The 21,458-nt window shown below is 41.8% G+C and overlaps 3 protein-coding genes across 8 annotated transcripts; 2 read left to right on the top strand and 1 right to left on the bottom strand.

Annotated features, from left to right (window-relative positions):
* Positions 1-1,294: 1,294 nt before the first annotated feature.
* zc3h12ab (zinc finger CCCH-type containing 12Ab) lies at positions 1,295-11,942 on the bottom strand. Of its 4 annotated transcripts, none has more exons than XM_086193217.1 (6): positions 11,793-11,942; positions 7,461-7,961; positions 4,969-5,108; positions 4,107-4,341; positions 3,902-4,002; positions 1,295-3,368 (listed from the first exon to the last, which is right to left on the bottom strand). In XM_086193217.1, exons 1-6 carry the CDS (start codon positions 11,867-11,869, stop codon positions 2,407-2,409), a joined length of 2,016 nt encoding a protein of 671 aa, XP_086049343.1. In that variant the 5' UTR covers positions 11,870-11,942; the 3' UTR covers positions 1,295-2,406. The 4 variants fall into 4 exon arrangements, with proteins under 4 accessions (XP_086049343.1, XP_086049346.1, XP_086049344.1 ...); XM_086193220.1 differs by lacking the exon at positions 11,793-11,942 and adding an exon at positions 8,951-9,261 and having other exon boundaries at positions 7,461-7,984; XM_086193218.1 differs by lacking the exon at positions 11,793-11,942 and adding an exon at positions 8,951-9,261.
* oscp1a (organic solute carrier partner 1a) lies at positions 10,453-16,625 on the top strand. Of its 2 annotated transcripts, XM_086193221.1 has the most exons (11): positions 10,454-10,752; positions 10,915-10,944; positions 11,827-11,981; positions 12,356-12,523; positions 12,621-12,701; positions 12,790-12,893; positions 13,705-13,833; positions 13,930-13,984; positions 15,723-15,868; positions 15,950-16,010; positions 16,090-16,622. In XM_086193221.1, the coding sequence occupies exons 1-11, from the start codon at positions 10,641-10,643 to the stop codon at positions 16,210-16,212; spliced, it is 1,164 nt and encodes a 387-aa protein (XP_086049347.1). In that variant the 5' UTR covers positions 10,454-10,640; the 3' UTR covers positions 16,213-16,622. The 2 variants fall into 2 exon arrangements, with proteins under 2 accessions (XP_086049348.1, XP_086049347.1); XM_086193222.1 differs by lacking the exon at positions 10,915-10,944 and having other exon boundaries at positions 10,453-10,752; positions 16,090-16,625.
* A 142-nt stretch (positions 16,626-16,767) lies between these two features.
* Positions 16,768-19,163, top strand: lsm10 (LSM10, U7 small nuclear RNA associated). 2 transcript variants are annotated; one of them, XM_086193121.1, is made up of 2 exons: positions 16,768-16,904; positions 17,755-19,163. In XM_086193121.1, exon 2 carries the CDS (start codon positions 17,834-17,836, stop codon positions 18,245-18,247), a length of 414 nt encoding a protein of 137 aa, XP_086049247.1. In that variant the 5' UTR covers positions 16,768-16,904; positions 17,755-17,833; the 3' UTR covers positions 18,248-19,163. The 2 variants fall into 2 exon arrangements, with proteins under 2 accessions (XP_086049247.1, XP_086049248.1); XM_086193122.1 differs by lacking the exon at positions 16,768-16,904 and adding an exon at positions 16,924-17,550.
* The last annotated feature ends 2,295 nt before the right edge of the window (positions 19,164-21,458 follow it).

The following is a 21,458-nucleotide window of genomic DNA, read 5'->3' as shown; positions in this document are numbered from 1 at the left end:
CACAATGGTGATCTTTTTTGACGATGTTGCATGATGTTTGGACAAATAAGTTTAGGACATGTACAGTGAAGGTGCCTCTGCTAAGAGTATTTTTCACATTCAGTACTGCAAAAATTACACACACAAAAAACAAGTGTACAGAGGCTTCAAGAGACTGACAATGAGTCCATGATAATCCTACCGAAGAGCCCTAGATCAGCTGTCCACAGACCACTAAGCCAGGGACCCCTATAAAATATATCAGTTGTTAAAAATCAGCCCAAAACATTTTCTTTAAACAATTAGAGACTTCAAGGAATTAATCATCCTTTGCCTATTATCTCTTTACCAAACCTATATGGCATGGAACTCAACACAAAAGTATTCTAAGATCTAATTTGATATTTCTTTTTTATATCCACACACATTTATTCAGTATCCATCACCTTTTCCCCTCCTCTTAGTTTTACAGCCTCAGCCTCAGATCCTACCCCAGGTCTGTGTGCTCCCATCAGTCCAGCAGGAGGGGCCCCATCACCATCCTCTTCACAGGTTTGCAAACATGCTGCTGAGCTGCTCTCAAGTACCAAATTCCTGTTCCTGTGTTCAGTCACAGCTAATGCTCCTGCACTGTAACACTTCACGGCACATCAGGAGAGATATCGGCCCCTCCGAGGTTATTAGAGCACCACCAGCAATCTGTTTTGAACACGTTAGACTGTTTGGCCTGTGAGAAGTCCTATGAGGAGAACCCACCTCTGGTTTCTGTCACCTGCGCATTACAGCACAGTTCAAAAGAAGTCAGGTATCTTATCTATGTAGTGAACACACGTTCCAGTGACAGGGTAGAAATTAAGCTGTCATATCTGCCACTATCTATTTTCTTTATTCTTCTGTGACAGGAGTGTTTCATTAATCTATTTTATGATGGGAAAAATTAAAATTAATATGCAAATACAGTTGAAACAGTTTAATTTGCTCCTGTCAGTGACTCTGATGTAGGAACGGCATGTCTTCACTTGCGTGGATCCTCCTCTCATGTCATCTTCTAGATTTGCATATTACCCTGCAGTGCAGACAGTGCACTGTTTGTGCTCAACGTGGCATCTGAAGTATGTCAGTTGAACTTAAGGTGAGTCCAGTTAAAAACTGCAGGGCCCACAACAAAACTGAGGGCTGCTGTTGCTGTGTATCATCTGAAGGCACAAATTAAAACATGCATTTAGATAGCGTGTGTGTGTGTGTGTGTTGGATTTATGTAGGTAAAGTATATATGTGTCACGACCAGGCTTGGACACAGGCGCAGGGTTCAGGTGTTTCAATAAAAGCTTTAATGTAGGTTTCCAGGCAACTCCAAGTTCAAGGAACAGAACGTAGGCTATGAACCTAACTTATAGGATCACCCCTCCTCCATAAGGGGAGAGGCATGACAATGAAAAATATCACAAATAAAAGTCACTCCACTAAAAGGAGGAATAAACACAATAGGCTATTGAAGGATAATCGATAAATGAAAATCACTCCAGCTACGGAGGAAACAAGAACTCAAAATAAAAAGCATAAACAACAAAAACACTCCCAAATAATGGGAGGCACTCAGTTACGAAGAGGTAAGGAAACAAAAGATCACTCCTTGTGGAGGAAACCAAAAAGCTGTAGAACTGTGATTTTTAAACATTTCTATATACAAGTATACTGTTTTTTATGCAGTCATGCCGCATGCTATATACATACTTCTGTATCTTGTTTTTTTAATGAATTTTATGGAAGGAGCACGTTTACCCAGCCCTCGGCTGCTCAAGTTACTTCTTTTAAGTTACTGGGTCTCTGTAATGGCCCGATGAAAACATGACAACCAGTAAAGATTTATTTCATCTAATCTTGTTTGCTGAAACAAGACAGGAGGATTTCCTTGTTTCTCGCTCAGGAAAGACCACGGGCCTCCTTTCTGAAATGTTATTGCACATGAATCTCATCTAAATATAAAACTGCCAGCCATAACTGAGCCCAAATCTTAACTCTGCTAGATAAATTGAATTGTGCATCAGAATAATTTGAGAATATTATTTCATCACACTTGACACTCTTCTGAAGGGCTCATACTTGTTGATGATTGTGTTTATGTTCACGGTGACTGAGACCCACAAAACATTTTCATATTCAGTTAAACATGAGTCTCATCAACACGTACAAGTGTTTCAGCGTGCAGCACATTTGAACTCCAATAAAGGGATTTAAATTCCACTTCTATATTTTTGCATAATAGATACAATTTGCATCAATTGCACAAACCTCTGATATGTTTCAGAATATAATGTAGCTTAGCTCCAAAGCATAAACATACAGTTCATAGTTTAGTGGATACCACTTTCTCATTATGGCTTCCATAGCCTTGTCAGTCTTCCCATAGGAAGACATGCGTTTACATCACCTCATCCTGTTGTGACTCTGCAGCATCAGGATCTCAGCGGCCAACGTCTGTGGATCCATCACCTGAGGAAACATGTCCATGGCCGTGTCAACCAAGTGGGCGCTGAAGATAGCCAGGAGCTTTTTCCGCACAACCTCTCTCTCTTCCATGCTGAGATTGGATTGTGAGCCCTGACGAGTCTCCCAGGGCGAGTGCTCACCTGGTAAACTGTGGACATCCGGAGGACGAAGTGGAAACGGATCAGAGCAGAAGGGCTGCTGGTAGTGGTTGTGGAGTCTGCTGTGCTGGAAATTAGCCAGCGGGCTGTAAGCAGGTACGCTGACATGATATGCGCTGTAGCTCGTGTGGTGATGTGGGTCGTAACATATCATATCACAGCTCTGGCTGCACACCGGCCTGATGCTGTGATGCTGACTGTGGTGAAAATAACCTGGCGTGGTTCTCTGAGAGGGGGGCCCATGTGAGCAGCAGCTGCACGGTGTGCTGCTAGGAGGGAAGTACTTTTGCTGTAAATTGAGGGTAGGATGGTAGCTCACAGATGCTGGCATATTCTGATCACCATTACTCAGCGGGACCTTTAACTGCTGACTGTCTATAGAACCTAACCCTGAGTCCAGCTGCTCCTGAGAGACAAAACCCCGCTCAGACGGAGGGCGTAGGTTGGTCTTCTCCTTCCCACATGTGGCTCTCTTTCTCGAGCAGTGATTGGCCTTCACCTGACCAACACTTTCATGTTTTTTATCTTTTTTTGAGGAGCCAACCTCATGTCCTAGAGTCAGTTTTTTTGCCATTTCCTCCACCAACAAGAGGCTCTGGCCAAGCACAGGACTGGAGCGAGATGAGGACTCTTTCTGAGAAGAAGCGTTCTCCCGAAGCACATCGGCGAGCGAGCGATTGGACTGATTGGCCCGCTCAGGATGGTGGAATTTACATTTGATTCCATAGGTGCATTTCTTTCCTGAATAAAGAACAAATATAACAATTAAGAGGTGTTGAGGAAGGTCTGGTTTGGTCCAGACTCAACTACCATCCCATGTATTGCTGTAAACGCTGAATCCTACCGACTTCAGTGAGGACTCCTCATGTCTCAAAAGCTTTTCAAAGAACTGCTACATGCCGTGAAATTTTGTTCTGACCTGATATGTCATCCAAAACGTGTATTTGTTTTCAAAGTACTCAATAATAGGTGTCTTGAGCTACCGAGGATGGTGTTTACTTACTGCGTTACCCCCATGTGACTCCATGAAAAACAATTTGAAGTATGGCCAGCAACATTCCTCTCAACCTTTCATTTACTTTGTGTTTTTTTGCTTTCAGCAACTGCTAGCATCCTAATACACTAAGCAAAGGTAGTAAGTAAATATAACTGATTAGCATGCTAGCATTTAGCTTTAAGCACTGCTTTGACTTAATATTGTTAAATGTCAATCATTAATGCCATGTCGCATCATAGAAACATCCATGGATGAATATTCACGAGGCTTATCTCACCGTAAGGGCATGGCTGTTTTCTCTGAGTCTTGGGAAATCTGCGCAGGAAGTTGTCCAGGGTTGGTCCGTGACGTCCCAGAGGGTCATCAGGAGGCATAAACCTGCATTCAGCCAATTCAAAAATGAGACTCAAAGTGCAACTGAGTCAGACCTCATCTTCCTCTCTGACTCATTTGAAAGTGTTCCAATGCAGGGCACAACTCACTTGTCGTTGACGAAGGAGTACATCAGCAAGCTGGCCTCGATGAAGCGCTTCCACTCCGGCTTCTCCCCCTGAAGGTCGCGGTATATGTCATTGGATACGATGACACCGCCAGATTCGTAGGCCAGCTGGACAATGAAGCAGTCATCATTGCACACCACCCGTTTACCTGCGACACGTCGTGATGGCGTGAACACCAGCAGCCTTCTCTTTTCCAGATCTCGAAGAATTTGCTGATCTGAGCACAAACATGACTTAGTTGCACTGCATTTCGAACACATCATTATTTCATTGCAACATTTTAATTTAGGTCTTTCCCAGCAAACAGATTAGTTTAACATCAAAACCCAACCACATCATGAGGAAACACTGTTTAAGGTTTGGCTGCAGCAGGGCTTCCTCCGAATGTAGGTCACTGATATAATCACTAACGGTGTCTCCGCTGGAAATACCCAGCGTCTTTATAGTCTTTTATAATCTTTTTTCGTATTTCTTTCATCTGTGGCTACAGAGGTAAAGATAATTTACTTAGAATTTACAAAAAGAAACCCGAGTGGGGTATTTCCCATTTTGAGTACCAAGTGCTCGCTTTCAACTCAGCAGTCGGATCTGAGAAAACTATGCCGTGCTCTTTTGATAACCTTCACGTCTACGCAAATTGAAAATTACTAAAAGCGTTCAGATATTTTACTGCCGTCTTTAAATGTGAGGCTATGACTTCTTTCTAGCTTGAAAACAGAACTTCCAGATTACTTTTCTCACAACCCGCAAACATTTTAATAACAATCAAAAGTCTCATCAGAAATCAAGAATTTTGGCCGATACTAACACCCACAAACAAATGGGAACTCCTTCCTCTTCTTACCTGTGATGGGAACGTCTGGCCTCGGCTGCTCCTTCCTCCACGAGGGAACAAACACCGTGATTTCAGTATGTCCTCTGTCCAGGAAGAAGTTCACAGCCAACTGGATTCCGAGACAAGAGAAAACCTCCTTGTTCCCGTGGCTGAAGGAAAGAAACAACAGTGAAATGAGAAACCAGAAAATATTCGCAGTGTTTACTCTGCGGTTAAAAACAAATTTAGCACAAATGTCTGGTGCTGTTTACAGTCACTGAAATTTCAAACCACATCAATGCATTTGTCATCCAAATCTGAGCTGCCTTCATCCGTCAGGTTGAGTTTTCCATCATGAACATTTCATCCGTAAGAGGATCATAGTCAAATAAAACTAAAAAGGCACATTAATGAAAATAAATACATAATAAATCCAGTAACAGGACTGAATGAATGACGGAAGTTCATCAATTTGCAAATTTTGCTTTGCCATCATTTTTATTGCCCTATAACTGTTGCAGATCAAGATTACGTCTGTATGATCAAGGCTACAACTAATGGGCAAAATTAGGCATCAGTGAATTTCCAACAATGCTAAAATTACAAGGCCTTTTGTGTACAATAGAGGAGGTCTATGCTTATATTTTACTAACATTTAACAATTAACAAATAGCAATTAAAACCACGATGCACAGTCCTTGTATATTTCTTTACTTCAGCCCTTTATGAAGAAATACACTATGTGCGTGCGTGCGTGCGTGCGTGCGTGCGTGCGTGCGTGCGTGCGTGCGTTTGAAGCCTGCGGGGACTTCTTAGGATGTATTACGTTAAAAGCCGAGACAAGGGTTTATCAGATTGGCTTAAAATGCTGTCAGGCCTGTTCCTGTTGCAGTGAAGTCACTGGTTCTGAGCAGCATGTCTTGCGCTCTGATTTGCATACTGTAGCAGACAGTCCACAATGTACCTGCACAGGCGTGCCTGGGTGTAAAGGCAGCGACTAATAGTGTTTAAACTCTGTGCATACTCACACACATGACTGCACACACACACACATGCAATGTGTATTTGTCCGTAATCATGCTGTAAATATTCAGTCAAGTTTAGCTGATTAAAAGTAGGACCATTTTAATTACACGTAAAAATGTCAAAAATAACTAACCATTTCTAGTATTTTTGTTCTGTATGTATTGTGTGGTATTTTCTTGACTTCTTGGCAGTGCGGTTTAGAGTTGAAATTCATCAGATCATCAAAAATGTGATGATCTGATGCGCATCTTAGTCCGTAGATTGGATTCATGTCAAGAAAAAAGGACCTCGAACAAACATTTTTAGCCAAGTTTTGATCAAAGACATTAGCACAATAACCTCTGGAGGTAGCAGCATGGCTAGCAAGGAAGCGTTTTATTAGCATGAGCAGAAAAAGGGACGATAAATCTGAACGAACAAATGAATGAACGTGAGGTGTGGACAGTCATCAATTAAAAGCAATAATACACCATCATTTGATTTATATTCATCGCAGACTGGAAGCCCGGGGGGGGGGGGGCTATAAAATGCCTTTGAACAATAGAAACATTGAGTCACTTTGAAAATAATTAACCTGCATTTTCTTTTTATTGAGCCACTGTGACTCCCGCTGAGCTCAGTGCTCTCTATCTTATTAGGCAACCCGGCTGGTGGCCCTGAAAGGAGAAACTTACAAATGTAGCAATGATTATTATTAACCTGCTGTCGAAGGAGAAAGTTTTAATTTATCTAAAAAAAGAAAAAAAGGCCTAAGTTGCGTAGGAAAAATTCAAAGAGTAATTTAAAGTTCGAGCTTGTTGTCCACAAGCATTTTGTCCTGAATTTCTTTGGATTTCAGACAATAAAACTGTTACCAATAGATTTAATAGTAAATGAAAGAGGGAAATAAAGCATAGTTTTAATGCAGCATTTTATATCCAGGGATGCCCATGGGCCTGCAATTAGCTTCTCAATAATTTTCTTTAAACCCTGAATGACTTCCACGTCTTTACAGATATGCAATTTAGCTCATTGTAGACACGAGGTGTCATAAATAGTTCAGTGTGCTACATTTAAGCTACAGCTAAGCCTTAATCATATATCTCCTGCACAATTTACGTCCTACAAAGAAACACTCCCCTGGTTGCTGTCTGCTATCACCAAAACAAAGTCAAGATGAATCATAGAGTAACTTGAGGATAAATTCAACACTGGAAGACTAGCGTTGATATTTCAGTTGGAGGGGAACAGATCTTTATGTTAGCATTATATGTCAATACAGAAAAATAAAAAAGAACTGTAGTACAGCAAACAAAGGGGTTCCCACACAACATGTCCGAGTTCCCTACAGCAATTAGCAGGTGTAGAGGAAGTTTGAGCAGCTGTAACTAATTTTGATTACCGGTTAACAGTGAAAAATATCATGTGATCCATTACCCATCCAAAACACTCGAAGATTTTTTCTTTTTTTCAAGCATTTTCGTTGTTTAAGCTCTGGTTTTTGTTGTGTCGCTCACCTCATGGCCACATTGCTCCCATCTATAACGACAGGTCTCAAAGCATCCTCATCCTCACTGCTTTCCTCTCTGCTTCCAGATGTAGCAGGCAGGAGCAGGGTGGTGTCCGCTGCCTGGAGGTCACCTACCAGCCCTGGCACAGTGGCCACAGGCCCCTGCTTGGCCTCCAGGCCAGCCCTGAGCTTCACCAGCTCCCCTAGAACTTTATCTGTGTCCGTGTTGATGCCAAACTTCTTATAAACAGCGTCAACCTGAGCTGTTGAGTAGCCGAGCTTGCGGAAGAAGTCCAGCTGGATCCCAAGGTGCTGTGGGTGCGGGGAGGTGTCAGGGTGGTCCACAGTGTGCCAACAGTCCCTGGACTCCATGGTCTCAATGGTAGCATGGGATGAGTCAGTAAATGCAGGTCCAGGCAGCACACAGCCAGTGGTGGGGGTTTTACTCCAGGGACGCGGGAGGCAGCCTTCATCTCGTCTTCCTGGGTGCAGTTCAGTCATGGTCCGCCTGTTTGAGTTAGAACTGTTACACTAAAGTTCCAACGATCATACAATATAAAATATAATATCATGGATATTTGAGCAAAGGAATATAAAACGATCAAATATTATTTAAGTGTGATATTGTACCAAGTTCAGTATCCAGAATTGAAATTTTACCTCTGAATCAGTGCTAAAAAGACAACCGATTCATCACAAAATGAGTTTTTCAACGATTAAAAAGCCAAGGAAAAATTACAGTTTACAGTTGTACACTGTCACTGATGTGGCACATTTCTACTGCCATGCAGGACCATGACTTAGCACACTGATCTGGTTACAGGACAAGTCATTTTACAAAACTGATTAAAACGTTTTTAAAATTGTGACAATTATTATTGTAATTTTATTTTTCAGTACTAAGACAGGAACTGAAAATCTTGTTTTACTTTTACCATAAGTGGCATTTTTTTTTCTCAGTTTTCTATACTTTCTTTTTTAATCAATCCCAACTCATTGATTATGTGTTTATTTATCTCTTTAATTGTCTATTAAATTGGAAAATCAAAAACGCTAACACGGTATCTGAATTTTTTTTTTGTCTCAAAACAACCTGAAATAATCCAGTTTACGCTTCTAAAGGAACAAAACCACAAAAAAAATCATAATCTACAAAAACAAACGTGGAATTATTTGTAATTATAATGAGTAAATCTATTACAAGTGCCAACTTTGGATGACGAATTTAACCGTTTTACGGTGTCAACCCTGCGGTCTTGACGGGACACCGCCACAGCAGGTCTCTGAACACGGGTTCGCACTGACGCATGTCTGGTGCGACCTGCAGATGATCCTAAAGAAAATCTTAATAAATCAATTAAATGACAATTCCTAAATTGGTGTTGAATCTCACGGAGAGAGGGGAAGAAAAAAAAAAACAAAAAAAAAAACAAAAAACCTCCACATCTGACCGCGACTTTAAAAACGATTCAGAACGAGAGCGAGAGAGAAACGTACCTGCCTTCAAAGATCGTGAACGAAACGTTCAATGTTGTTGTTTTTGCTCGAATTTCCAACGAATGCGTCACCGCTGGAGAGTTTGGGGGGCGACGGGCTGCGGGCACAGTTTAACAGCCGAGTAGGAAGTTGGTGTTTTTTCTCTGCCGAAGCGGAGGTGTGGGCAGGAGTCACATGCTGAGCTCCAGCCACATGTCACCCTCGTCCCTGCCGGTCCTCATGGGTTTGAACGAGACGCGTTAACACGGTGATGAACTACCATTAAGTGGGCTGGAATTCCCCTTTTATTATAGTTTAGAAGTAAATACACTCGGAATCGTTGCCATTTTTGTATTTCCTGTTTCTATGACTACATTTTCCTTTGTGTATATTTTCCAGGTTTTTTTTTGTTTGTTTGTTTGTTTGTTTGTTTTGGTCTGCATCTTTTTTACTGCTCTTTTTTCTTGTCTTCTTTCTTTTTTTCTGCTAAATTTAACACTGAAACATTCCCCATCTCCACTTGGGTCAATGAATGACGTTAAGAAACCCTTAGCGCATTCAGCACCTTTAGATTGAGATGGGCTCTTTAAAAAAAGAGCAATTTATTCATCAGAATTGCTCCAGTTTGCTCTAAATTAACGACCTATTCATCTCACTTCAGGAGGAAACGTGTTGAGCCATGTATTAGGTTTATTTTGTGCAATAGAATCAGAGATACAGTAATTTAGCCGATGGACTGTGTGACAGATACACAGCTAAAATAGGGACATTTATATATTTAAAAAGAAAATACACAGGGAATATGAATTTGTCATCAGGTAACCTGATGTAGCTGGACATGATGGACTTAAGCATCCACCAGTCTGTTGTTGTCTTCAGGACTGGACAGAACTCTTACACACACTACCACCATCTTGGTTTTTGTAGTTTTTTGTTTTGTTTTGTTTTTTCTGCTTTTGATGCTGGCCATTTTGGGAAAAGCGAGTAGGGACAAGCCAGAAGTGAATCTGACTCACTGATCACAACGTAGTCACACCTGAGAAGCAGACTTGATTTTATAGATTTATTTCACTAGAGCTGGTTGCATCGTTTACAGCCTATCATGCTCTATTGATGGGAGTCTTAAAACCAGAGCAGTCGCCTCCTGCTGGCCATGAGAAAGAATGCAGGTTTCTAGAGCTTGTTAGATCCAGTTTCAGACCCACAGTCACTCCCTCCAGTCTACATGGGCCGACCCCACTGAGCAGCTGTGGGCCCCGTACTTCCATGACTGTATGGAGCAGCCTGCAGTGAAACTACTCCCACTCTTTACGCATTGATAGACTTGATTATTGACATCCTGCCCCTCACGTTTGCATCATGCTGTTAGTAACAGTCCCCAGACGTTACCTCTTTCAGAGAGCAAACTACAGCAGCTCTCCCCCTGTCTTTGGTTGGCCTGTGCTGTTACATCATTCTTATCCTGGCCAATCGGCTTGTGTCTGGCCTCCGCTGATCCTCTTCCTGACCACCTGTTGCATCTTAAAGGTTATCTACAGCATGATCAGATAAGAATTAACGTGCACTCTTGGGTTACCAGTGGCAATTGACAACAGGGACCATCAGATAACGCCTTGGAAAGGACAAGCACGAAGGGGCCCGACTGTTTATAAAGCCTGTCTTTGCTCCAGCTTTGGCCTCGGATCTCTAATCCCTCTTTTGGTTTCGCAGGATGTCTGTGAGAACTCTCCCCCTGGTTTTCATTAATCTGGGGGGAGAGATGCTTTATATATTGGACCAACGCCTACGAGCTCACAACACTTCGGAGGACAATTCAGAGAAAGGTAGCTAGCTAGTTAGGTGGTTAGGTGTGGTGCTGCGTAGCTCCTGGTTGTTCTCCTCTCCCGTTCTCCTGTCAGCTCATGAGCTCAGACATATTCCCATTGCACAACACCACCAAGTTTGTTCTCTTTCTTTCTTTTCTGTGGAAACTACCTGGGCTGCAGGAGTGTGGTCAGAGAATGACAGAAAAAGAGGTACTGATACCACAACGCATTATTGTCCCTTTCTACCCCCATAATGTCTGCTGTTTCCTGCCATTATCACAAAACTGAAGGGTCACTGTGAGACATCACGGTTCCTATACAACCCTACAATGTCTCACATATTTGGCCCAAACTCAGGTTAGGAATGTTTTAATGTCTTTAAGATATAAAAAAAAAAAGTTATGTTGTGAAACAAGTTATAAATAAAGAAAAAAAACAACTCACAAAATGGCTCATCAGGAGAGATGGAGCAAAGTGAGTAAGCTAGCTAGGGAGCTAGGCTAACTTTAGCTAAATCCAACCATAAAAGTTACCTGCTGAAGTTTCTGGAATGAAAAAACAAACAAACAAAAAGGTTGAGATAACTAACAGAAATGGAACCAACAACATCGCAGCGTTTGACAGAATTCATACTTTCAGATCAGGCCACTTTTCAAAAGGCATATTCAGGTGCAATGAATTCACTGGTTGTTTTATTTTTGTATAGAAAGACATTTCGATTTGAACATTCGATACGTGCAGGTGATTTACGATTTTAATTTGTATGTATGAAATTAAGCTGTTAGCACTAATCTACCTGGCTTGCAAACCCGCATGCAAGCCATCTGTCACCGCAGACATGCCGTGCACAGACCCCACATTATCTTCTGTGAAGCAGAAGAAGAATTTAGGATTGCATGTATGTGGTGACAGATGTGGCCATTACCACAGTGAAACTGAAGCAGTCAACGCATCACCGACATTGTATATGTGTCTGTGTTGGTCATCACTGCGCTGTCATAATAAAAGCAAGCAAAGTTTTACACCCACTGAAACAATAGCTTCTGTTATTTACTTACCACCTTTGTGTTTCTGCCCCCACCCTCTCCGTAGTCATGAACGACATTGTTGGGACCCTGTTTAGTAAAGCCTTCATGGATGAGCTTCTCAACCCTCAGCAGCTGTATTCTCACAGGACAATGAAAACAGTGTTAACCCGGCTGGCACACACCTCCATCATGAGGCTGAACCCGGCCAGTATGGACAGGGTATGTATTCAGAGCAGTTTTAAGAGATCCAAGTCTGTGGTCAGGTCAAAGTCTTGCAGGGTTCAGATGTCTGGATCACATGAGAGATCATGATTCAAAACTTTTGATCACACCGTTTTTAGATATTGGATACTTAAGTCTTGAACCATGGCGAATTTTTAAAAATGAACAAGCTTCTTAAAGTATACTGCCAGTTGCCGCTCTACGCAGCTCAGAAATTTGATCAATTTGCTGATGAAACGATTAAACCTCTAAGGTATGTTTATTTCGTCTTAAAGGAAATTTAGAAAGCTATAAAAGGATCCATTCAGGAGACGGGATGAACCAGAGGGGGATATTTCTCAGTTTTAATGTAGGTTTATTTTCCTTCTTAGCTCTATGAACTGATGGTGATGGCTTTCAAGTATCAAGTATTCCTTTGTCCACGCCCAAGGGATTTGTTGCTCATCTCGTACAATCACATAGACACCATCAGGGAATTTGTTAAAGACACTCCTGCGGTTGCAAACCAAGTGGATGAAACACATCGCAAAATGATTGAGGTAATGTGTTGCCATCCCATCATTTCTGTGTAGCTAGTCACACTATTGTATTTTATCACCAGCGTAACTCACGAGGCCTGTTCTCCACCCCGTGCAGGTGTACTCACCACTGACTGAAGCTGAGCTCCAGCTTCTCCGTCAAACATTGCTCACATTTTTTCAAGACATGCACGTTCGCGTGAGTCTCTTGGTGTTCATTTCCTCGTTGCAGATAAAAACAACCGCGTTATTTGTCAATCAACTTGTTGGTTTATTCTTTCACGTAGGTGTCACTTTTCCTCAAAAGTCAAGTCCAGAATCCCAATGGACGTTTTGCCCTCTCAACCTCTGGCCCAGTGCCCCATGGGATAGAAGTACCGGGGGTAATTAGGTAGGCAGGTGTTCGCTGATGGTATCAGGCTTTCTGTCTGTTGCTAAATTAAAACAAATAGTCCACAAACATTCAGCCATATTTAAAGCTGGGAGAGCAGAAATCTGCATTATTTTCTAGGATCTGCTCCAACATCATTTACAGCTCCTGTGGTGCTTTGACAACGTGCTACTGGCTAGCACTCGTACGATGCTGTCGTGGAATGCTAACAAAATAGCAGTTTCTGGGTTAGAATTTTGAAAATGTTAATTTTTTGCTATTTTAAGATCCTAAGTTTACAGATGCTAGCCCAACGCCGTCATCCAGGTTAAAATACCTGAACAAATATTGAATGAAATCAGAGGGAAATGTAGTACAAACATACACATGCATTCTAGATTTTAAAACATTAAAAAAAAAAAATATGACAGTTGTAGGCAAGTTACTGAAGGCCACACAGCTAAGAAAGCTAATAAGCTAGCCCTGCCATCACAAAGTGACGTATTTTTGTTTTAATTTTCAATCGTTTCAAATCTGATTTACCTTTGTTTTTTTCTAGTGAATTTGAGAGCAACAGAATGTAGGCCTGTTTACTATTATTTATTTATTACTGTGTATTTCATCGTGACCTGAGCGAATGACAGTTTTTAATGTTGCTTACTCCTCACACACAGCCTTACTCACTTCTTACTCCTGAGCATTTACTTGTAAGCTTCACTTTTTTCAGCTGGCATGTCTTGTGAGCAGTTTTCCTGTATTTTGTCTGAGAGCTTCGGCTCAATCAGAAATCTCTCTACCCTGGAGTGTCATCATCTTCCTCCTATTTCTGCAGGACATTTGATGTTAAGGGGAGAGAAGTGAGACGAAGCGAGTTCCCCACAGGAGGAAGTTACAGCCGTCCCATCAAAGAAGGGTCTTTTGGACTTTACGGAGACCGAGTCATTACATTGGGCACGAACATGTACTGCACCTCAGTCAGTGTTTTACTCAAGTGTGGCCTACACGTCTGGGTATGACCTTCTACTTCTCTTGTGTGTTTGTGTTTCATGGCTTAAAGGTACACGACGAACCATCCCGAGGAAACACAAACATCCAAATCTCCCTCTTGGAAGGTAATTTTAGTTGATGTTTTCACAATACACACGTGTGCTGTATTTCTCAGGTTATTTACATTCATCATTCTAAGGCCCAAATTACCAGGTAAAAACACTCTATCAAGTACTACTGTTGAGTACTTCATTATGCCTCCACAATTATGATTAAGTGAGCAGCGCTTAAATACTTACACCTAAAAGAGATCAACTCTACTTTTGACTTTCCTACATTTGCCTCGAATTGATTTTGTGACAGTATTATTCATTTGTTTAGAGAACTCTCACCAAGTGTTTTTTGTTTTTCTTAACTGGGCGTGATGCTTGAATAAAAAGTTGTTTAAAATGCAGCAATTAAAAGGTAACACAGCAGTACCTGTGCAACTTATTTATATGACTGTGCTAGATTAATTTTGATCACAGTCTCAAAAAATAATTTGAATTTCCAATTTACAAGTAAATTGTGATTTGACATTTTGTATTTGGATACTTTCAACATGTCCAACTTTACACCTTCACCATAATAACTAAACTAACTTATATTCAATTTACAAGCTGATTAGTTTTACTCACATGGTGTTTATATGATCATATATTTATAGGGATTTATTATGTTGTTGATTTTGTATATATATATATACACACACACACATATATACACACACACACACGTATATACATATATATACGTATATACGTATATACGTATATATGTATATACACGCATATATACGCATATATGTATATACGTATATTCACATATATACATATATATGTATATACACGTGTGTATATATGTGTGTGTGTGTGTATATATATATATATATATATATATATGGTGATTTTAAATTAATTTGATAACTACAATTAAAAATTTGGGCAACACTTTTCTTGAATACAGCCACATAATAGTGACATTACACTGTCAATCTTGACATAAAACTGTCATAGATATTAATAAACGAGTCGTGAAAGTTTTTTACCTCTGGCATTAAGTGTCAGTCATTTTTTTGTCACGACAAATTGACTTTGTTGAAGTCGTCTCGATGATGTCAACTTAACATAAATCAAAGAGACAGTACCAGAAGTTGTCCTGGTTATGACAAGTTGACATTGAAATCGTTTGGGATGTCTTTGTAATGACAACTCCATCCCTAACCCCTAACCCTAACCCTAAAAATCAACTTCTGGTAATGTCACTTTGATTTATGTCAAGTTGTCATCATGGAGACAACTTCAGCAAAGTCAAATTGTCATGACAAAAAATGAATAACACTTAATGACAGATTATGTATGCTTTCGTGTCGCCGCTGGAGCCAAAGTTAGCTGATTATGTAGCTGTATTCAAGTAAAGTATCATCAAAATTTGAATGCATTGCAAGAGTACACAGAGACCTGCAGTACCTCCATGGCCTGCTACCTTAATAACGTCTTTCTTATTGTCAGATCATGTCCCATTTCAGTGTTACAGTTTTTCCACTCCGTGCTCCTCTCCTTTTTTAAGCAACCTTACACGATGCTCAGTCAAGCATTAAAACGCCCGCTTCACATCCTGTGATTGTACATATATGTGGGCTTTAATCTACAACAACAAACAATGAGACCAGCTTATAAAATAATATATACCAGTTTTGATTCTGACTCACTGAAGTATGAGGAGCTGAACTCTTTCTTATATCTAGACAGACCTTTCAGTCATTTCACATTTTCTTTTGAAATTCTGTCTTTCTGTTCATTGCATCTTTCCATCGTGCTGCAGACAGACAACACGCCCAACCTCCTGGCCAAGGAGGAGCTGAACCTGCTGGCCCGTCTGATGGGCAACATGAAGACTGACAACGTGTCCAGTCCTGAAACCGGCTTTCGGATCAGCCTATTTGCTACAGACCAAGAGGAGGAGGAGGCGTAGGCAGTTATGAATTCATCCATCATTGCAGTTCATGTGAAGTCAGTTCCTGCAAATTTGTCTTCTGTTTGTTTTATCAGAGGAGCTTCAGGTGGAGCTGAGGAGTCTTTGCTCAGAGTGATAAATATTCAAGCCATGCAGGTAGGTTGTGGGCATGTAAACTTAATGCATGGAAGCTTTTCCATTGTGCCAAATCAATGATTTATTTTGGTTGCTTCAGGATGAACAGGCTGCTACTCAGCTGGCCCAAATCGCCGGTCTGTTTCCAGAACAAGAGGAGTCGCCCGGGAATCTGAGCAGCAACAAAGGAGACGACCTGCTGGCCATGATGGATGACCTCTGATTCTCTGGATTAGATTCAGTGAGATCCTCAGACTTAGTTTCAATTTATGGCCAAAGTGGCTAATGAATGCCAGAGTCCTGTATCTCAGGTAAAACCATTGAATGTGTTTCCATCTGTAACTGTGAGCTTCTGTTGAGTTGTTGATGTATGCGGTTCTAAACCTGCATGTTTCACAGAGATTGTCAAGAACACATAGCAGCCACTGTATGCACTGATTAACACACCAAAAGCTTGTTCAAAAAAACTGTCATTAAGAACATGTCCTTGAAAAATAAAAATTCATGTGTTTCCTGTAAAATGTATTTAATTTGATTCAGATCAGCTGGTCAGGCTTCTGCCTCTGTCTTATGGTCAACATAGTGAGACAAAATGGATATTTTACCGTAAAAGGTGATATAATTTAAAATATTGAAATAATACCGTTTCTGGAGCAGATGAATCCATCAAAGTTAGCGGCTGGAGGGGAAGCACACCGCCCGTTGTCCTTTAACCTGTACTTAGTTCCGAAGTAGCTTCTGGTAGCCAGAAGGGGGCGGTGTTGTTAAGGCTTTGAAAAGCGTCTGTGACGCAGGAAACGTCATCACGATGCATTTCCGGTTTACGTCTCCACGCGGGAACGCTTGTTGACGTGCGAGCGTTTGTGTTCTCCTCGTCTTCTCTGTGTTTTCACGTGGAGGACCGAAATAATTGAGGTAAATGAGACTCACACCGTAACGAACGGTAATTGTGTTATGAAAGGCTTTTCAAGATGGCGGTAGTGGCTCGTGCGTCGCCGCTGGAGCTAACGTTAGCTGATTCACGCTTGGGGGGGGGGGGGGACAACAAGCATGGATTTGTGCTCCGAATCAAGCTGATAGTGAAAGCGATTCTCATGCCGGTACGTTAACTCGTTTAACTCATCAAGTTCCCTCTGTGTCCTTGCGTAACAAATGATGCTGAATGGGAAATTGCAACTGTGAGCTTCATCAAGAGCTGAAGGACCGAGGCGGAGACCTTCCATTGGGTCTCAGGGCTCGTCCTCCTCTCCGGGGTTTTGGAGAATGTTCTCCATGTTACTGAGGTCAATCTGATAGCGCAGGGAAACGTGATGAGATCCTGAGGCCGGTGGTCGTGCCGTCCATCCGCCGCTATTATCACGGCGCTGTTTGCATCTGGACACAATTCCTGGAAGTCGGGAACATCCCAGTTGTTTTTCGCCCTGCATCCTCTCCAGACGCGTCCCTGCTCCAGTTCCTGCAGATCATTTATGGAGATGATCAAAACCCTCACCCCAGAGTGTCCCTTTGTTATGACCAATTGTTTGATACGACTCACCTGTCAGGTGGATGGGTTTTCTTGGTAAGGAAATCACGAACAATGATTTTAACACGTTTGTGAACCAAATGTTGTGTTAGAAAGCTTGCAGCCATAGAAGAGGTCTGATTTCTTTGACTTGAACTCCTGAAGAAATGGGAACAAAAGTGTTGCAATTGTTTTTGTGTGTTAAATGAAAACTTAATGTCCAACTTGCTTTGATGGGACATGTGATTTGTTTGCCACTAGTACTGAAGAGCACGTGCCCTCTAAACGTAAACCTGACTGCCGGTGGCGCTGACTTAAGAGGCGGTCCTCATCAGCATCCATGGCGTCAGAGGGGACTGAAGCCCCACCTTCAGGCCCGGCCCCGACTGAAGTCATCAACTCCATCCGTGAGCGCACCATCGCAGAGAACAGCATGGTGGTACTTCTGCAGGGTCTGCAGGGGCAGGTGACCACTGTGGATCTGAGGAACGAGGGTACTGCACGGGGCCGCGTGGTCAACGTGGATGCCTTCATGAACATACGTCTGGAGGATGTGCTGTACCGCGACAGGCGTGGTCAGCTCACCAAGCTGCAAGATCTGTTCATCACCGGTAGAAACATCCGCTACGTTCACATCCCGGACCATGTGGACATCATGAAGACCATAGAGGGCCAACTGGCCAAGATCCACCGGGTCCGCAACTTCGCCAAAGAAGGTGGCGGCAGGAAAGAATACAGCAAGAAGACAAATTAGCTTCAGGGGTTTTTTTGTTTTTGGTTTTTTTTATTTTAAGGGGGACACAAAGATTTGTCGGGTAGCAGTTAGGATCCAACCAAAAACACCACACCGGATCTTTTCAGAGCTGCAACCATCAGCTGATCAATAATTCCAGAACAGAAATAATTTTCCTCCATCAAAGCTGATAGATTTCTGCTTGAGTTCTTCTTCTCTGATTGTAGTTTCTAATGAACTGATTACAGAAAACAAGCTAGTTAGAGATGATTGTGGGGATTTTCCACTATTTCCTGATGGTAATGAAAATGAAGATGTTATTTGCTGCCCAAAGGTGTTTACAGCTTCATCTCTTCCTGTTGTGGAGAGAAAAAAGTTTGATATTTGGTGATTTCACTTCCTGGGTTCTCGTAAAATGTTTCCGATTGAAGAAGCTCAGAGGGAAATTCAGATAAAACCAATCGCAATCACGCGAGAACCTGTTGACGCGGCCTCCTTCAGTCTCGTCCCAAGCTAAATTGGAAGTAAGGACATTTTTTTCTTTCCATATTCTGCATCTATGACATCATCTTGAGAAGATTTTAAAGAAGAAACACCAAGACAAGCTTTAACTGCTTTAACAGAGGGAATTCCTCAGTCTGATGTTTTCTGTCTTTTGTTCTTGGCTGATGTTTTGATATTAACGCATCCAAAATGAGCTGATAATTGTCTTGATTGTTGGGAATCACGGGACCAGCTGATGAATTGTTGGGTTTGTGGACTTCATTCATTTTTGAAGAGCCTCCAGCGTGGAGGTGGGATATTTTTGAGTCGTTCCCTCGTTCATTTCTCCTAAACAGGATATAGGAAACAGGAAATATTTGAGTGGTTTAAGGTCAAGGTGACTGTTTTGAATGTACATAAAGATTGTAAATAAATCTCCACTGAGTTAATCCTCCGCCCTGCCTGCAGTGTTTCTTATTGTTGGACTCAACTTTTTTTGCAGTATGACGCGGGACACAGGTGGTAAGCGCAGATCTGAAAAAGTAAATTGGATAAAACAAGTTTTGAGGAGGTCACATGGTGCCGCAGCTTTTTAGGTGAAGCACAGTTAAAAGCTTATTGGTATTTCTTATGAAAACGTTCTTTATTTCAACACTTTTCTATAACGCTTACTGGAACATTTACAATGGCGTGGTAGTGCAGGTGTGGCCCGGGGTGTCTGTGTTTACACTCGGCCCTGGCGCACGCCACAAAGCCCGTTTGTGTGCGAGAGCAGACTTAATAACCAACCGTACGAAGGAAAACATGAGTCATGATCGGTGTCGGTCTCATGGAGGGGAAAAAAAACAAGTGGCCATGTTTCCACCACCATCTCTGCATCCCTCGTTCTCGTGACCATCCCTGACACAGCGGCCCAGCAGGATGGGACTCGGCTCAGCCAATGGAAATGAGCCGAGAGGGTGAAAGGAAGAGAGTGTTTCCCTTGGAAGCTGCCGCCCCAGTGTTCTCCCGATACACAAATACGATTGGGAATTTGAGGAATTTGCAAAAGGGGGTATGTTATTCCTCCTCAGTGTCAGGAAGAGGACAGGCCTGACATAACACAGGCGGAGGCAGCTGGTGCAGATAAACCTTCCCCTGTAGACGGATGGGAGTGCATTTTACCAGCCGTATCATTTAAACCGCGAAATACTGCGTTAAATTAAGCACAATGTGTGCTCCCAGCTCTCTGGAATGTCCCCTGGCAGAGGGATAATTGTTTTGGCTGTGGTCTAAGTGTGTTTTTAGGGACATATTTTTCTCTTGACTGTGTTTTCTTTCAAACCAACACTGAGAGCGTCTGAATGACAGCAGCCCACATAATGACCGCTTACCTTCGACTGCTAAAAAACACAGGCGAGTGCCACATCAACACTCACTCCGCTCAGAATAGCACTTAACAGATGCTGCAGCACGAAAACAATACAGTCAACATCATTGCTGAGGTCACTGTCACAGACGGCCAGCGCCTGAACGCACCACCGAAACTATGGAAACGCACTTGATTACTGCTGCAGTAAAAGTGCCTTCACTTACGGGAAGTGTATGCTGTTCTAAATGACAGTGCTAACATAATACTTAAAATAAACAATTGTACTTTTACAACAGTGAACGCCTTTTATTTGTGAAGTTACAATGTGGTATAGCTACTTCAACATTACAAATGTGAATACTTCCTGCACTTTCTAAGTTGGCACCTTGCAAGGCCTCCATTTTGTGTGTGTGTGTGTGTGTGTGTGTGTGAGTGTGTGAGTGAGTGCTGTAAATGTGGGAAAGTAAATATGACTGATGACAAATTTAATCTGATGCATTGATACGTGAGTCCCAGTTGCGGGCTAATTGGAGCTTTTTAAACTGACATTGTAATTCCTCATGTTGTTGAAGGGAATATTCTACTTTTTATCACAATCAAGTCTCAACTTTTTTTTGCTTCTTAATAGTTAACAAAGAAAAAAAAAACACGACAAACTTAGAAAAATACAGTCGAATTTTGAGGATTTGATCCAAACTGTCTGGTTTGAGACAAAAGAAAGTTCATTTTCTCGAGAACCCTTTGTGACAAATATCAGATGAGTTCCACCAGACAGACGTCACATTTGAGTGGAAGAAAGAAAAAAAAAGATATATTTAGAAATAAAATGTGAGAATGGGAAAAACAAAAACAAAAAAAATGAATGGAAAAGTGTTACAGTCAGGAGCCTCTGAGTCAAACTAATCCATCTAAAGTTTTATAACTCAGTGTTTGTTGCGACAGCAGGAACAATCTAATAAAAGGAGCCGTTTCTCTGCAGAATGAAGAATTTTTGATCAACAGACTTCTGCTCCAGAGGGACTTTAGCGGGACTTTCCTCACACTTGTCTCACTGTTGGCAGGGTTACGTAAACTAAAAGGCCAATTTTAAACGGTATTTTGTACAGGATTGTAGAATTGGACAAAGAAGAAGCAATGCAGTGATGGTTTATTTTTATGGAATATTTTAATCTGAAAATTTAATTTGAATCGTATAATGACGTAAAAAGTGTGACATCCCCCCCCCCCCTAAGAAAGAATAGAAGAATAGAAGTGCAATCAGGCAGCAAACGCTTCCCCGCTCAGTAGCACCTGCTTGCCTGCGCTGCGTCCACACTCTTTCTCCGTACTCTAGATTATAACACAAAGACCTCAATTAATCCAGGAGCCCCTGCAGCAGCGTGGCCCTGCGCCCAAAGC

The sequence above is a fragment of the Aulostomus chinensis genome, chromosome 22 (assembly GCF_037954235.1).
Source record: "Aulostomus chinensis isolate RoL2024-O1b breed Wild chromosome 22, RoL_Achi_v1.0, whole genome shotgun sequence".
Classification (NCBI taxonomy): domain Eukaryota; kingdom Metazoa; phylum Chordata; class Actinopteri; order Syngnathiformes; family Aulostomidae; genus Aulostomus; species Aulostomus chinensis.
Note: the sequence above shows the minus strand (reverse complement) of the source record. Positions and strands in the feature narration are given on the sequence as shown.